At 34.7% G+C, this 18,270-nt stretch overlaps 3 protein-coding genes across 12 annotated transcripts in view; 1 reads left to right on the top strand and 2 right to left on the bottom strand.

Moving 5' to 3' along the window:
- The window catches only part of mRpL41 (mitochondrial ribosomal protein L41), a 58,261-nt gene extending 45,515 nt beyond the window's left edge, over window positions 1-12,746 (top strand). For 2 of the 10 annotated variants that reach the window (XM_011643991.3, XM_089076808.1), the window contains exons 2-4: window positions 8,802-8,968; window positions 9,181-9,514; window positions 9,998-12,746. In XM_011643991.3, the coding sequence (XP_011642293.1) occupies window positions 8,809-8,968; window positions 9,181-9,514; window positions 9,998-10,064 (561 nt within the window). In that variant the 5' untranslated portion in view covers window positions 8,802-8,808 and the 3' untranslated portion in view covers window positions 10,065-12,746. Of the gene's footprint in view, window positions 1-8,480; window positions 8,691-8,801; window positions 8,969-9,180; window positions 9,611-9,650 lie in introns of those variants that run through there. The other 8 variants (XR_016139226.1, XM_011643995.2, XM_011643992.2 and 5 more) reach the window with 8 other exon arrangements.
- LOC105430431 (putative ATP-dependent RNA helicase DHX57) lies at window positions 1,525-5,681 on the bottom strand. Its single transcript, XM_011643996.2, has 9 exons — window positions 5,565-5,681; window positions 5,168-5,436; window positions 4,783-5,093; window positions 4,016-4,532; window positions 3,500-3,882; window positions 3,137-3,255; window positions 2,724-3,043; window positions 1,848-2,426; window positions 1,525-1,778 (listed from the first exon to the last, which is right to left on the bottom strand). Exons 2-9 carry the CDS (start codon window positions 5,381-5,383, stop codon window positions 1,635-1,637), a joined length of 2,589 nt encoding a protein of 862 aa, XP_011642298.2. The 5' UTR covers window positions 5,384-5,436; window positions 5,565-5,681; the 3' UTR covers window positions 1,525-1,634.
- On the bottom strand, window positions 9,619-17,841 carry LOC105430440 (uncharacterized). Its single transcript, XM_011644006.3, has 10 exons — window positions 17,700-17,841; window positions 16,325-16,513; window positions 16,090-16,236; window positions 15,679-15,999; window positions 15,483-15,606; window positions 15,189-15,400; window positions 14,757-14,902; window positions 13,473-14,017; window positions 12,973-13,394; window positions 9,619-12,110 (listed from the first exon to the last, which is right to left on the bottom strand). The coding sequence occupies exons 2-10, from the start codon at window positions 16,448-16,450 to the stop codon at window positions 11,991-11,993; spliced, it is 2,163 nt and encodes a 720-aa protein (XP_011642308.2). The 5' UTR covers window positions 16,451-16,513; window positions 17,700-17,841; the 3' UTR covers window positions 9,619-11,990.
- Window positions 17,842-18,270: the final 429 nt, after the last annotated feature.

Genomic DNA, 18,270 nt, shown 5'->3' with positions numbered 1-18,270 from the left:
TAAGCTTAACTTTTATAAAATAATTATTTATTATGCCGTTCCATCGCCTAAGTCGTTACTTGTGTATCCATTCTTTCCGAGACTTCTTTAGAGGGTTTGTAACAATAAGTTTTTCGAAAATGGGTTGTTAGTCCATAGCCTAACCTCCCTTTCAGAGGACCAATTCTCCCTTCCTTGTCAGTCCAGATCCTGCCTTCCATTGGGATTGATTGCCCAATCTCCAGCAGAATTGCTCTGATTCTCCGGGGTTCATCCGTGTAGCCTTCTGTTATACTTCGTGGAGATGAGGATAGGAATTGAGTAGGAGAGGCTATGCAATGCTAGCTGAAATCGGCATCGTGTATTGCGCATGCACTACTCCTTAGAATTCCTAATAAATTACATAGACATTCTAATAACACATGGATGTTCTCAGAACGCTCTTAGAATATCTTAGCGAGATATCCTGGAAACGGGATATCCTACTTCTTTTTGTTTTAAAACATGTTCAGATTTCTGGACTTGTAAATAAGCGCTTTATTGTGATCTCGGAATATCTTTATATCTTTTCATGATGTCTTTCACACATACAATATCAGGATATCTTTTGAACTTTCTTAGGATTACTTTAAAATGTCTTCAGGATGTCCATATTTAAAATTTCTTGAGAAAATTTTAAAGATATTTTTAAGATAACTTTTAGATATCTATAAATATCTTTTCGAGAATCTACGAAGATATCAATGAAATCTTTTAGATATCTTTTAGATATCTTTTAGAATATCTTGAAATTTGGTGAAAAAAGCTGAAAAGATATTTTTCAAGATATCTTTTAACACTTTCGATGTTTACTGGGTTATTGAAATAGAATATTACTGAAATAGAAAATGCTTTTTCTAAGTTTTTCTAAATTTCTAATTTTTTCTAAGTTATCGATAATTGCAAATATAAAATATCATTTATCTGTCAATAACATAAAACTTTTTTCTATGATATACACATGTAATTGTATTATTGCTCGTAGGCAAATAGAGCGCGTTATATTGAATCGGAAAGTGTTGTACCAGTTTTCGTAATAATTAAAAAATTATTAATTTATACAAATCCGCGAATGAGCGAGCACCCACGCGAAGGGACAATCCAACATTACGTATGAGTTATGTTTGCTAGCTGAGCGACAAAATGTTCGAACATGATCTACAAATGACAGAACATTTGTTATTTTATAGTACACGCCTTCAAATATGTTGACCACACATCTAGCAATCGTGAGCATAATGCTAAGCTACTTTTTTGCACGAATCTCGCTTATTCGCGGATCTGTATAAATTAATAACTCCTTTAATTATTGTGATTTTAATTATATCGGTCTAACGGATAAAATGCCTGTCCGGTGAGCAAGCGATCCAGATTCGATCTCTGGTGGGATGATATTTTTCGCAATATATATTTCTTGTGGGGGGGGGAGAGGGGGATAATAAAAAGGAATTTTAATCGATATCAAAGTATTTGATTATCGAGTTGTTATAGAATTCGTAGTTGCTGATATAATTATTTGAATTTATTTCATATAAAAATTTAGCAACAAGATCTTGCTCGCGAGAAATTGTCCATTTCTCGCTGTTGATTCAGGTTATATTAATGTTCTGTCTATTTTAATTATTTGTCACTACATTTACAATCGTATCTATAATTTCTTTGCTTCTTGGACAGCTTAAGAGATTCAATAGAGGATTCTTCATTTTCCGTGTTAACAATATCCCTAAGTCAATTCTCATTCTTTGCAGTAATTCTCCCTCCTTGAAAGATATATTATAGAAGTATATAATGTACAGTTAAAATACTTTTTATTATAATTTTAATCTTACGTGTAATGAAGTCACTTCAAATATAACCCAGCCATGGTCTAGAGAAACTATAAATTTTCCATCACGATGTTCTATGTTTAATTCATAACCGGAGAATATTATCAAAGGCAAGATTGGAATCATGGATACTTCTAGAATAAAGACCTCTTTGGTTTTGAGCTTCTGCTGATAAGCCAAATACGGGCTCGAGAAAAAGTGGGTTTGAGAAACCGCGGATGTCGGATGGATTTTGACTAAAATATTGTTTCTCGTTTGAAGTGCCAAGTGTTGCGCGTTAAGTTGATTGGGATGTTTGTCAAGTTTTACAATATTAGGATACAGAGCTGCGCAAATGAGACCCTGCAGGAGCTTGTAATTCCAATTATTTGTATTCAGTTCAGCTCCAGTGATGTCTAAGATATTGTCAACGTTGAACTTTCGATCGGACAAATTAGCAGACACGAAACCAATTGATATTAGCAACTCCAAATACTGATGTTTCATGTCCGCTAGAGTATATAACGTGTATATAGACAAGTAATTTTCCTTGGCAAATGTTTCACCAGCACTTTTACTGTTGCTACACGCGGCGCGCCACTCCTATAGAAATAAACGTTTATAAAAGATAAAATATATTATTAAACTTTTTGAATAATATAACATAACATGCTTCATTTATATAGATACACAACAACACAATTGTGTATGTTGTCTTCATATGTATCTAACGGCTCATCTGTATCGATGGACGGCGCAAGGGTTGTGATCGAGCCCTTTTAGTTGCATTAACATTTATAAGCATGTTTTTGTATATATTCTTTTTTTTCTATTTATATTTATTTATTCTACTTAAAACCAACAAAATTAATAATCAGAAATGATTTTATAATTGTTTACCGTGTATGCTCTGAGGATAGTCAAGTGATCTGAGTTAGCTACGAGAAATTTTAATTTGGGATTTATTTCCTTTCTTAATTCAAATGGTACGTTAAATGGGCTCTTGTATGATAGACATGCGGCGATAGTAAGCACTGAGTCTAAGCAATTAAAAATCGCGCCGTACAGTATCAATTTTCCGATTCCTACAGTTACGGGTAATTTGGCTAAATGATGACCAAGAGGTGTCAATACATAATCAGAATTAAATGCACCGACATCCTGCAAACGTATTATTGCGTTCTTAATTTCCTTAGGCGGTGGTGGTTGCAGTATTTGACCTGAATGGAAAGGATTTAAGAAAGAGATTGATTACGTTAAAAAATAAATAAAGAAACTATAGAAAGTATAAAGCACGGAAAAAGTTTTCTGACTTAATATATTGTATAGATTTATTTTTCTGCCATCGTGCATAAGTTGAATACGTAGAAGTAGCGATTCCAAAGAGGTTCTTAGTATTTCCGGTATTTGTTCTACGGAGAAATGCTTGAATCTACAAAATTAGATATATATATATATATATATATATATATATATATATATTATCACATTTAATTATTATTTTATTATATTAATGTCAGTCTCATTATTTCTGATTAATTTAATCGGCCATTGGAATTGATCAATCGCATTGTAAAATTGACTGTTTGACAAATGTGATTCCAATGGAATAATTGGTTGATTAAATTAATCAGAAATGGTTGAAATTGTCCCTTCGACAAAATTATGATATTCACCTGTGTGAAGTATACAAATGGATGCAGACTCCAGGCATCACTCGACCAGCACGACCCTTTCTTTGCAAAGCATTCGCTTGCGATATCCAGCAAGTCTCTAAACAGTTCAAGTTCTTATCTGAATTAAATCTGTTTTCCTTCATTTTTCCTGAATCGATCACAAATACGCAATCATTTATGGTGATAGATGTCTCGGCCAAATTTGTACCGATCACAATTTTTCGGACACCGTCTTTGGTTTGTTGAAACACGCGATTCTGTTCCTCCATTGAAATGCTCGAATGTAATGGATATATTACGATTTTATTTTCAACAGACAGATATATATTTCGGTTTAGCTGCTGTATTAATGTAGCTATCTCCTCCGAGCCTGGTAAGAATACCTGCGATATTAATTATATAAAATATTACATATATTATTCTTTTATTTCATTATACTGTATTAGTGTATAATAATTTTTGTGACATGTTGTAAGAACAAATATAAGGAGTGGACAAAATGTTGAATATGCATACCAGAATAGAGCCCGTTCTAGGATAACCATGTTTTCTGCTGATAATCCATTCTAAAATCTTTTCTATCAGCTCATAATTAATTTTTTTGTGATCCATAAGAAATAAATTTTCATGCGTCAGTTTAGAATAATTTGAATATCTATTAATGAGTTGCTCTAACGTCAAATCCTCGTCTTCGAGAGATTCGTTAACTCGATCATCTAAGTTTCCTATTGGAATATCTGAGTCAGTTAAGTTAGTCAACAATTTTTCTGCTTTTTGCTCTTTTTGAAAAACTATTTTCCTTTTTTCTTGATGAACAAATTTAGAATCTTTTACGAAAACATATCTTATTTTCTCGAGTATGTCTTCAAGGAAGAGTTGTTCCACTGAGAAAAGTTTTCCTGGAATATTTATAATTGGTACATTTCCGAAATATGAAGAAAAAATCTTGGCATTAAGTGTCGCGCTCATCAATATTATTTTCAAAGATAGTTTTTTTGGCAATAAGTCCTTCAAAAGCATCAGTAGAAAATCACTATAAAAAAAAAATATATATATATATATATATATATATATATATATATATATATATACATATATAATATATATATATATATATACATATATAAAATATACATATATACATATATAAAATATATATATATATACATACAAGAATATATACAAAAACAAAATATATATCTTATATATATATATATATATATATATATATATAAGAAAAGATATGATCTCAAAAATAGAAAATTATTTTAAAATTATTTTACCTGTCAACATTTCTTTCGTGTACTTCATCGACTATAACGTGAGTTACACCTAATAGATTGCGATCTCCTATTAATTTTTGCAATAGTATACCAATGGTGCAATATGTCAGTCGCGTTCTCTTTGATAACTTTTTTTCTAAATGTATCTGATATCCGACTATATCTCCTACCTTCTCATTTCTCTCAGCTGCCACTCGATTTGCAAGTCCTATCGCATTTATTTTACGAGGCTGAGTACATATTATATTAACATGTAATTTATCTTTTAATTTCGCTTGTTCAATCGAATTATTTAAAATAAATTGTGGTATCTGTAACATTTTTATTATTTTTATTATCTTTCTTGGCTCCATTATTAATACAATATATTATGAAATATTGCAACCTGAGTGCTTTTTCCACATCCAGTTTCACCGCAAATAAGAATAACTTGATTCTCGGATATAGTATTGATAATTTCATCCTTTTTAGTCCATGTTGGCAGTTTTCTTTGTTCTTCATTTTGTTGTTCCTTGCTTATTTTTTGATATTCAGCGTTCACTTCTCTTCTAAATTCACGAAAAAATTGGTTTTCCAAATCTTCATCGTTGAATTCACTCATCGTTTTCTCCAATAAGATGTTTCTTGATCGTATTGTCTTTGTTTTTCACAGTGCTATAAAATGATTGATTACAATAATCGATTATATGACCATAGTTTCTTCATTTTTGGCCAATGATAAAAAATGAAACATAAGCGTTTATCGTAAACGTTGATATAGAATAAGGCAGATAAAAATGTACCTGTAATAAAGTGCTTATATATATATTTGCCAAAGAAAAAGTCGTCTCAGAATATGAGAGTCGTCTCAGAATATTAGGAATATTAAGAAATATGATCTCTTGAAGGACATATGAGTTATTTTGACTCATCGTACATGTATTCAAATTTACTTATAGCGAATTCGATTGGGCGCACCAGTGCGCACTGAGTATCGTCCGTCTCACTTTTACCAATGTCGATAAGAGAGGGAGCACTCAGTGCGCACTGCAGTGCACCCAATCGAGTTCATTATTAATATGCTTTTAAAAGTCCTTTGATATATTTTCTGAGTAATATTTTTATTCGAGTAATATTTTTATTTTTATTATAAATATCCCAGCTGCATCTACAGTCTCCAAACATAATTTGATATTTTTTCAGAAAATGCATCATCGCAAAATAATTTAAGTGACTCTTTTTTTACATTTTGCATTTTTAATAATTTAAGGGCGTTTGAAAAAGGGCGTTTTAAATTAAAAAATTTTTTTACTTGGAATATATTCAATTTCGTAATATTTATAAAATAATAATTATAATATAGCCTCTTTCAAGACTACGTTCCAAAGTCCTGTCCGAGAAAAATTCAAAACTTATTGTATTCGAAAACGCTATTAAATGTTTCTCTATTATAGAACTAGATGTCATTAGATGTTACACGCACATTAAGCAAATTTTAATTCCATATTTTTATAATTTAAAAAATTTTATAATTTTATTAATTTTATAATTTAAAAAATATATATTAAAAAATTCATATATAAAAAATTAAAGTCCTTTATCATTTAGCGATTTTTATCGCACTTCCAGAAACTACGAACGTGTGTAAAAAATGGTGCTCATCTTTTGATTGGTCTGAAATAACACATTGTTTGTCATCATCTTGATATCATTTTTCGTCAAAACAATGTTTAATATCATTTTTACTCGCCAGTTTGCGTCAAAATGCGTCAAAATTTCGCACTAGCGTACATATTTAGCGACGAGCCACGAGCATTTCTAAATTTGACAATACGTCGAGTGGATATGTGCTTATTTGACGACTTTTAATAATTAAAATATGATAAACTCATGATTAATAGCAAAAATCGCAAAATAGTTGAAGACTTTTCTGCTTAGTTTGATCCATTTCATCTTGTCGAATTTTATGTATACATATATTTAATTTACCTGTTTGTGCATAATCCAGGTATATCTTCTAAAGAGAAAAATCTTCTGGTAGCATATTATGAAAGCCGTATTAAATTAAATATTTATATATTTTTTTAATTTTTTTAAGGCAATACAACGCATAATATTCAAAAACTTTGTGATCAATATAATATGTTTTCTCCATACACGTGCAAACCATAATTTCCGGAAGTTGTCCGATTTCGCCCGATTTCGAAGGCCCGATTTCGAAGGCGATACCTACAGTTCTCTCACTACCGCTCGATAATAATGGTTTGGTGGAAGATACAATTCAGGTGCATTTTTATAAGATGTTCCTGAGTAGGGTGACCAACCGTCCCGAATTTTGCGGGATATTCTGATTTTCAGAGCTTTAGATCCTGAAAGAACTCTAGGCGGGACGCCATTTGTCCCGATTTTTCATGGGAATCCGAGAGCAGTGCTAATTGCACTGCAGACGCAATAACACGGTTACATGTGAAAGCGATACTCTAGTAGGCAATCACTGGCAGCTAGCCGACGAATTTATAGATTTTATAGCTTCAAATGGCTTACAACGATTGTCGATATCTCAGCAAATTTCTATTAAAAATCAATTAATAATGTGATATAAAAATGTTTTGAAGTATATTGAAGAACATTTGATTTTTCTGAAGACAGTATTTTATCGAAAATAAAAATTTTTTCTTTGAAAATGATGTTTATAACTCTAACAAACTTTATGAAGTATTAATTAAATTATCTCTTGATCACATAATAGACATGGACGAACTGTATGAAGAATATTGTAAAGCAAAAAAAATCTTAAATATTATAATTTTAGAAAATGAAACCTCTGAAAATCAAGCAAAATTTTCATATGAAAAATGGCACAAGCTTTTTAGTCAGAATAAAGATTTAAAAAACTTTTTCAAAATTTCAATTTGTAGCTTCAATTTCAGTTTCAAATGTTTCAGCAGAGCGTGTATTTTCACTATGTAACAATATCTGGAACAATAATAGAAACAGATTGCTCATAGAGGATGTAAAAACAGAACTACAAATTAAAATAAATTATCCATTTACGTGTAAAGAATTTATGAAATATGTATTGAAATATAAAAATATATTTAAACGTGTAAAATCACAAAAAATATAACTTTAAAATAAAAAAAACATAATTTTAAAATACATTTTATATAATTTTATGTTTGATTTTATTATTTTGTATAATTTTATGTTGATTTTATTAACAAATATAAAAATGTAAAAATATATTTATCTACTTATATGTATATTATTTATATAATATATTCAGTTTTTTAAAATTAATATGTTAAGCTATACCTAAATATGTATAATAATCAAGAACAGACAAATATAAATGTTAATATAATGTATTTATTATATTACAATAATTTACTGTAATATGAAAAATCCCGATTTTTTTTTTATTGTGTCCCGATTTTCTAAGGTTGATATTCCGAAATTTACTAATCATCCTAGATATACATATGATATCGTATCAGAGAGTAATGATATTATTTTACTTACAAACAATAATGAAATAATACCGAATTCGAATTGTCGCAACAGCGTGGTGATATCTGCTATCAGTTTCTTATTGGCTACGTTCAGCAGAAAAAGTAACTTTGCAATGTGTAAAATCCTTTAATATGATTGGTTTATATTATGATTGGTTTAGATCCATGAGGAACTAATGGCAAAAACCAATCATATCAACGATTTTTTACACAGTTGCAAAGCTGCTTTCTCTGCTGAAACGCAGCCATTGGCTATTAGAAAAGTGTGCGCCAGAGCGTATTCTTTGTATTCTTACACCATAATACTTTTGACGTAAATCATAATATATCAACAGAAGAATCCGTGGTTCGTATTGGCTGGCACCGCTTGAAAGCTACAGCTATTATCAAGGAGTATATCACATAACTGTAGACTAGGTTATGTTTAATACATCTTTGATTGAAAATATTAATAAATTCCTTGTGTTATAGTTAGTATTGTATTTAACTATAACGTGTAATTGTATCGATTTGTTTTTTAATCAACAGATCGATAATGGCATCTTCGTGTATGATGTTGCGACGCAGTATCGCGACGTCCTGTGTCTGTAACGGAAAACGGAATTTTCGAAAATTCTTGCTTTATGGTAAACGTGGCAGTCGAAGCTTCAAGGAGAAGCAGGCAAAAAATCCAGATCCCGAGATACCGATAGATAGTAAGTTAATGGCTTAGACATGTGATATTTGGGCAATAGATTATATCCACAAGTAAATGTGGCTTAATTTTATTGTATATGACATATATGTAATGAGATAAAAAGCGAGTAAATTATAAATGATGTAAAAAACGATCTTTTTGCTATCAGTAATTGAGTAAGTTAGAGATATTGTATGGCATGTATTGATAAATGGCTGTAATATATTACAGAAAGGGGAACAAGGGATACTGGATACAAGGTTGGCAATCTGTGGGTTCACGTACCAGAAATGGTTCCCGAATTAATCGTTCCCTCATTGGAAGGATTCAAGTTGAAACCATATGTATCATATAAAGTAGAAGACATTAAGGAGCCAGAATTCACTGCGCAGGATTTATTTGATCTATTTTATGCCGAAAAGATAAAAGAAGATTTTAAAAATGGTCAATTGGATGAAAATGGAGAGCCATTAAATCCTAACGAGTATGAAAAACTTACACCGCAACAAGCCAAAGACAATGCTCATAAAACAGGTTGTGACTTGTTTGATGCGGGCAAACCATTGTAAGTTTTATTTTAATGTATATAATATTAATGTAAATATAAGTTTTGTGGATATTTATTACATCGAAAAATAAAACTTCTTCTACATACTTAAAACACATTGCTTTGGATCTCAATCTGCATATGTTTTATTTAGAACTCGCTTGTATACATATGTCGACAATTTTGCAATTTACAAAAAGTAACTACTTACTATCGTATATGACTGTTGAAGTGATAGTATGTGATAGCGCACTTTGCTAAGAGCATGAAAAACGGAATTTACATGTTACATTGTATACATATATAAGCGAAATGACCGATGTATCAGGTCAATTTCTTTATTCTCCTTTTTTTTATTGGTGACAAATTGTCCATATGGCAGTCAGTGCTTGATAGCAAATAATTACTTCCGCATAACGGATTGTAGTCCTTAAACAGATTATACATTATAAAACAATAGCTTACATATAAAACAAGTAATATCACATATAATTGTCGCAGAATCTTCCGTATTACAGAATTGCGTTCGCATCTCGATGGACAGGTAAAATCAATTTATTGCTGCTAATAATCTCATAACTCTATTTTAATTCTAATTTTGCGATCCAAAGGGTTGTAGGTGAGTCCGAAAAAGACAGGCGTAAGAACTCGCAACAATGCCGAAATTGATTTTCAATTCCTGAGATTTATGCATATCTTGCGTTATATCGATGTCCCGTTTGTGGATGATGGATTTTTGTTTGCGATTAGGCTAACTTAACAATTATGATTTGACTTATCAAAACAGTTTTGAGCGAAGTTTGATTGTTTCCTGTCGGGTAAAAAATGGCGAAAAATTTGAATAGTAAAGTCGTTGTCAGTTGTGCGCGGCCGGTATTGCTTGCTACTGACTAGATTGCTAGATTCTAATAATATATGTATATATCATATATATTGTTTTGTAAGTGCTGTATTCATATCAAACGTACAAACGGTTCTGTAATCTCTCATTATTGTTTCCCCTTAATGTCTCCTAATAATTGTAATTACGCAAGAAGCTCAAAATCGAGCCGCTGAAATAGAAAATATTCTGTTTAGACGAAATCATATTTAGAGTCGGAGAACGATTCATGAAAGATACTTGTATAAAAGTAGTGCGGCTGTTAATACAGTGGCTATAAATATTTTCTAGAAAGAGATAATATATGCAAAATATAGTTAACTTATGCTTACGTAGGAAATAATCGCGCAAACAATTTATTTAAACTTCTTTACAGAATGCAGCACTTCTGACACATTAGCTACTATTTACCACTAATATTATTGTTTTTCGTTATTATTTCCTCTATTTTTCTATGGTCACCATCGTGAAGAGTGGAAGAGGAAAACATCTCTAATTTTGTACAATATGGAACACCCATTAAAAAAACGTAACAAAAGGTTCTTTTAAACCCGCGTCGTATCTCCACTCTTCGATTAAATTAATGGAAAAGCATAAATGGCATAGTACTTGTGCTCCGCTATGAAAAGATTTTAATTCTATTTTCATTCGCTATTATTTTCCTTTGTCGTTCTCTTCATTTTTCTCTTACGCCTTACTCTATAACATATTTATAATATCTCGTCAACAACTTGAGCATTCACGTTTCTCTCACTCATTGGCAGTACAGAAAAATCCTCTAAGGATTTATATATCGCATAAATTCATTACATCCTGTTATTCGTTTTATACATATGAGCAGTTACGAAAATGAATGAGCCTCTAAGCCTTTTAAATCTATTCCCGAATTTATCAATGAAAAATCTCGTTAATAACACTTGAAAATTCCAGTTCTCTCTTTTTCTTTCCTTCCTTTTCGATTATACTCTCGATAGCGGAGTTTATGGAAGCAAGTCATATGCCACTTGCTCTTCAACTAAACTTGGTTGGTGTTTCAGCTTGTTAATTATCAGTCTATGATATAATTGGATATTTGACTGAAATAATCAGTCATTTTAATAAGGCAGGTATATGTGTTACTGTATGATAAAGATTTCCTCTGCGTGAACAATTTTTTTAACGATACATGTATGTATTTCGTCGTATGCACAAGTATGCAGTACGACAGTGAAAGATAACTTTGTGAGACAGTACAGTGGCGTACGACTTATATGGAATATTATATGCAATTTTTATTGTACGCACTTCAGTCAATTCGAGTGGCGATGTTTCGATTCAATAAGTGTATAAAATTGTAAATCTTTGGCATTCAGTAACACATACCGTACATCTAATCAGAGATCTTGAGTATGTAAAGATATATAATTATTATATAGATGAGTTGAACGTTACTAAATTCTTCGTATATCTTAGCGCATTTCTCTATCTCAGACGCAAAATGATATGCAACTATGTTAATAAAAGTCAACGTGGAAAGACTAGGGAGGGAATACTGGCTCTGAGAGTTGATGTAATTCAGCCGACTTTTCATACGCAAGATCTCGAGGCAATTACTAATAACGACAGGGCAGAAATTTATTCCATTGGATCCCCTACATTCTCGAAGATCGTTGAATGTGGATTGCTGGTGGCGGGCCACAAGAAACCACCTACACTGCCAGGTGGTAAGTAAGACGCACCTCCACTAAGACCCACCTAATATTTCATATTGTATCGGTTATTTCAATATTTGAATAATTCATGTTCTTGTTCATATTTCGTTATGCATATACTTGGAGAAAATGTGCCAAGCAAACTCATATAGAAGCATTGCAGGGTATAAACACTTTAATTTTATAATAAAATATTTTACATATAAGTATGTATATAAAAATATATTGTTTATATTTACATATAAAAAGAAATGCGCGCAACTGTTTAATTGTATTGATACAAAGATATGAAAATTTGAATTGTTATTCTAATATTTTAAAAATATTTATCTATTTAAAAAAATTAAATCAATTATACGATTATATACAGTATACGATTTCTTCAAGCTTTCCTGTTTTGAAATGCACAAATTTGATTTATTAACAAGACGATAATTTTTTTATATCGAGGATGGTTCATGCAGGCAAATTAGAATAAAGGATAACTGCCAAATTAAAGAAAAATAATCATTTATTTGCACTTAACATAAATAATTGTGCTAATAAATCGCAGGTACTAAATAACATTGTAGGTACTAAATAACATTATGTACATTAGCTCACTATTGTAAATGTAGAGAGCATTTACAATAATGCGAGACATTCTCAATAAAAAAAAAAAAAAAAAAAAAAAAAGAAATATCTTATCTTCTACATTGAGTGAACTATGTACAAGGATTTGTTCAGTTTCACTTTCTACAGTGTCAACTTTTTCTACGTGTCGATTAATTTACTTCCGCCAAATAGAGAATGTCAGAATCACAGTCCAATTTGTAAAAAGCGCTCCGATAGTTGTACGTCGCTTCAGTCGTACGTTTGCCCAATCTATCTATATTTTTACTTCAGTAACTTCTTTATGAATTTACCTGCTGGCTCCATATTAGCGATCTCTCCGCCAACTGGCAGTCCGCTGCCAAGCGGGACGGTAGACTCTTCCATCTCTCTTCGTCTCGTTTCCTATCTCTGCCGAAGTCTCTGTCAACGTGTCCCTGAGAGAGAGGCGGTAAAATCTGCGTACGTTGCGCCAGCTTGTAGCTGTCTTGCCTCGGTACGTGTTCAGCGCGTCTACTGGTGCTGCCGGCGGTAGAAACCGGGATCGGAGTTGGACTACCGCCGCCTCTGTGCCGGTGATACAAGTTACGCTTTTGCTGTAGCATACGTTGTTGCACTAGAAGCTGCAACTGCGTGCCCGAGTCGCCGCGTATCTTAAATTGCTGTTGATTATCGGGCGGTGTGGACGGTGGTCTAAGGTGGACTAGATCCAGATGACCTCGAGCTTTTCCCGAATCTAAAAGTTATTCAATTATCGTGTTACTAAATCGTGAAGTTGCGAGCGTTGTCGAATGGACGAAGAAACATGACGCACCTTGAATACTCCTCTGTTTGGATGGCCTATCGCTGATACCTTGCTGACAGAACAGTAATCTAGATCCACCATCGGACGCTCTACGCCCCTGAGAGACTCGTGATATTCTACCGGTAATAGGGGATGGACTTTTGGGTGGCGGTGGTGTGCAAGATGGTAAGCTGCTCGTGAAACAATTCGTTCCTGTATAATCTGGCGGGCAGCCAGAATCGAAACTGGACTCGAAAAGTTCCGACGACGAGCTACCGCTACCGCCCGCCATGAACAAAGTCGTTCGACTGGGTGGATCAATAGGATCCATAAGCGGGTTATCAAAATGATGTTGATAATCACTTAATCTTCGATTGACTATCTGACTGTCAATTCGTTGACTGATATCGTGATCTAGGCCTAATCTGTGCTCCTCAAGTTTAATCTGCGCCTCGCGCAATTCGTCTCCGCTTGGACCTTCTTCCAAATCACCTTCCGCGCTGCAACAACCTTCATCAGTTGAAGAACTCGTCGAGCTAAACCTTTTTCCTCCTCTACTGCTATCGTCTCTTGCTCTGAAACAAAAAAAGAAATTTTCATCTCGTTAACGTTTAAAATAAATGTTTGTTATGCCATCGTGGTTTTTGCGATGTACGAATGTTCTATTCAACGAAAAGTATTAGTCGAGTATTCTTATCATTTCATCTTTTAAAATTAATCCAGAAGAATTATACCATAAATTAATCCTGCCTGTTTCTGTCCTACTCACACGTGTGAATTACATATTGATATACTATTTGTTTAACTATTAGTAGTACAGAATGAATACAAATTTAAGAAATAGAATACATTTACAGGGTATTAGATTTTGTCAATCAAATAATTGATAAGAAAAATAAGAAATTAACTTGATGATCTAAATAGTTAAAACATAACAATGCTCAAATAATAAGTGCTTTTTATTTATGATGAAAGAAACTAAATTAAAATCATGATTGGAAATTAGGGTTTAGGATAAAAGAAAAAATAAGAAAATGAAATGAGAAGTTACCAAAAATAAAGCGACAGCAATGTGCTTTCAATCCGACCTGTCCTGACAAAATCTTCAATATGTGCGTCACCCATCAATAAAGTTCAACGTCCCACTAAGCTATCGCTGTAAATAAAAATTGATTACATTAAGTTAATTGATTACATTATTATTTTTGTAATATTTCTCCGACTGGCAGGATTGGAAGTTACTAAAGTGAAATTGTATTTGAAATAAAATCCTTAAAAGAAATTATAACGCGGTACTTAGTAATCAATGTCTACCTTGATTTAAATTTATCTTCTTTTGTTCTTGCAACAGTGGACCAGCAGGCGTTATTAATGGTACTGCTGACACGATGTTGTTTTAACCTTTCCAGCAGTAGGAAATAAATAGCAGCGTGATGGTCGTAACTGCTATTTCGTAAAGACTGTTCAAAGATAACAATTTATATTTACACAATGCGATACAATATATATCGAAATAATATATATATATATATATATATATATATATATATATATATAATTTAAAAATCTATTTATATCTTTTTGATTCGATAGGCAACGCTGTCATTCATTTCTAGAATTATGTATAATCTAAGAATACGATGATTTTTTTAGGAATAAATATCGCGTAAATAATGTTATAAAGTAAATATTATATACTGAATGTAAATTTTTCATGTAAGATATCAGTGAGAAGAATTTTCTTACCTCTCTAGTGCGACTAATGTCTATTCCTAAACTATGCATGAGTCGAAGTATTTGTTCATTCGGTTCCTGAATGGATGATGACGGCCGCGTTACGATCACTGAACAAATGCTATCTGCCGTCCCCGCCATCCAACGGTGCCTCTTGATTTGTGGAATGGTGTATCGTTTGGAAGGCTCCAATACCAACATCTTGCGTATTAGGCTTTCGCAGTCTGCAACAGGAATTTCGATACGTAAATACAATGTAAACGACATTATGGAATGCATGTAAATAACATTTATATGCAATTTTACCTGTGCTCATAAAGTAAGGAATTCTAAATCTGCCGCTTAACACGCGATCTCTTAATGACTGAAGAGTTGATCCATCGAAGGGCAGTGCACCGCACACCAACACGTACAACACGACGCCCAGGCTCTACAAGAACGAGAATACTCAAAATCCAAATCGATGTAAATTCGCGGAAACTCTCTCCTACACGAGACTTACCCACACGTCGATTTCCGGTCCAGCATAGTGTTTCCCACGAAAGACTTCGGGGGCAGCGTACGGGGGACTGCCGCACCACGTGCTCAATCGTTCCCCCGGAGCGAATCTGTTGCTGAAGCCGAAATCGGCGATTTTCACGTTCATCTGAGCATCGAGAAGTAGATTCTCCGCTTTCAGATCACGATGCGCCACACCCGTTACATGGCAGTATTCGACCGCGGAGAGTATCTGAGCAAACGTCGCCCGCGCTCTGGGCTCTCCCATTCTTCCGTAACGCGCTATATAGTCGAATATCTCACCTTTGCTCGCGTACTCGCACACCTGCAACAGGAACACGTAACGTAATCCGTTTGACAAAAAAAAAAAAAAAAAAAAACGAAAGAGAGAATGCAACTGCTTCGTTACCCTTACCATATAGATCATGTTCTTCGTCTCCATAACTTGATATAATTTGACGATATGCGGATGCTCCAACTGCTTCATAATTTCGACCTCTCTATAAACCTTCTCTAAATTAGTAGGATCTAATTGGGTCTTGTCGATTATCTTGATAGCCACCTAGAACAAAATGCGTCAGCAATAATAATGACAATTACTTTTTCAGATAACACGTCATCGCTCGACAAATACTGAGGCGCGTGTATACCTCTGTTTTTGTGATTCGATGTCTGGCTAGTTTTACAACGGCAAAGTTGCCCTTGCCGATGGTTCCTTCGATGTCGTAAAATCCGACACGGATTTGCTTTTTACCCTGTGTAGATCCAGTATCCATATTTACGTCAGTTTCTCTTTCACTTAAATGCTTTTACGAGTCAATCTTTCTTCCCTCGTTAATCTGCAACAATCGGAAATAGCATAGTTTTAAAAAAAGGAGCGCTTTTTGCATAATTTGTGATATTTTGGATGTATAAATTTGCGTTTAACAAGCGCGTTATAGTGCACAAAAAATTTCTTGATTAAAAATGAAAATGTGAGAATTATAATGAAACGATAATAACATAGTAAAATTGTATCAAATGGTCTATTTTTGTAATTAAATAAATGTATACTTGTACTTAAAATGAAATAGATATATATGTTGGAAGTTTGCTAAAAGAGAGCGAGATGGAAAGTTTTAGTGCACAACCTAGTGCAGGAATAGAAAACAAATTTAAAATATGCCATATTGTTATAGTAGTGAAGCAGTTAAATGTTTTGTACATAAAAATTTTTTTGCAAGACTCGTTATTCATTTATGCTAATTTTTCTGGTCTTTGGCCACGTTTTTTTCATCATCGTTCGAAACGTCGATTTTTGTATACAACCCTTTGTGACTTTTTGCTCTTGTGCGCTATATAGACTTTTTTTTTTTTCACGTATTCGTGCCTGTGCGAACAATTTACGCAGGCGCAAAGCTTCAATGAAAATTCATAAAGACCCACTTCGAAAAGTCTGATGGATCTTGAACTTTATTGCCCGTAATTGCCTTCGTTGTCGCGCGCGAGTCTTCTTTAACACGAATATCAATATTTTCTGCCTCGTTGTTCCGAGGCGTCTCGAACGATATCGGCGAGTATCTAATTCATAATAATTACTTATCACGCATTCGCCGTTGACGCGAGTTTGCAAGGCCGATCCCGGAAGGATGTCGCGGACGTGGACGGATAGAAGGGAAAGGAGGGCGAGAAACGGCGCGAAAATACGCGATGGGATCTCGAGGGAAGCGACAAGGAGGTTCTTGGGGTACAAAGTCCCGCCCGCAACAAGTACAATAGAAATCCTCGACTGACGTCACGGATCGACAACGACCTCCTACCTATCGAGAGAGACCCCGCCAATCGATCGCCGTCGATACTCCTCGATAGGAAACCCGCGCGTCAGACGAGGTCGCCGACGTCAGGACGCGCGGACTCGAGTCTCCATCGAACGCGGAGATCGCGCAGAGATCTCTCAAAATCATTCCCGGGATCACCCAGGTGCTGAGGTGCCGTGCGCGCGATTCACGGGGGGGTGATTCGCGACATCCCTCCGTTGACACTTACCTTCTCCTCGACCGATCGGGAAAATTACCGGTTGACCGCTTCTACGATCTCTCGATAGGCGCGCAAGGCGAGATAAGCAAAATTGACGGCGATGACGATGGCGACGACGACGAGGAGGTACTCCAGGGGACCCATCGGTGAGGAGACCACGGACGTGTGTGGCACGCGCCAGGCTTCCGCTGGGTATCCCTCCGAGAGCTGGGATCCCCGGCCCGCCACCACGGGACGGAGCGGAGCGGAATGGAACCGAACCGAACCGAACCGCGAACCGTACCTACGTCGCCGTGCCTACTTTGGCACTCGCGCGACTCAGCGTAGGAGCTCCGCTCGGCGCGGCGGTTCGATACCGACTGACCGTCGGCCATGTTACCACCCCCCCGTGCTGCTCCGGCTGCTCGGCCGACAGCGCGGTGTCGGCGCCCTCGGCCCTCGCCGCCCCCTCGTACGCCGCCGCCGCCGCCGCCGCCCCGGCCATTCTTAGCGAGAACCATCCCTCTCTTCGCTTCCTCTCTCGATTCCCTCCTCCCCGCCCGCGCGCCTCCTCCCCTGCCCGTCCGTCCGCTCGCCCCTC

This window comes from Pogonomyrmex barbatus, unplaced genomic scaffold (assembly GCF_055798465.1).
Source record: "Pogonomyrmex barbatus isolate J1 unplaced genomic scaffold, ASM5579846v1 scaffold2, whole genome shotgun sequence".
NCBI classification, from domain to species: Eukaryota; Metazoa; Arthropoda; class Insecta; order Hymenoptera; family Formicidae; genus Pogonomyrmex; species Pogonomyrmex barbatus.
This window is presented reverse-complemented; position numbering and strand designations above follow the sequence as displayed.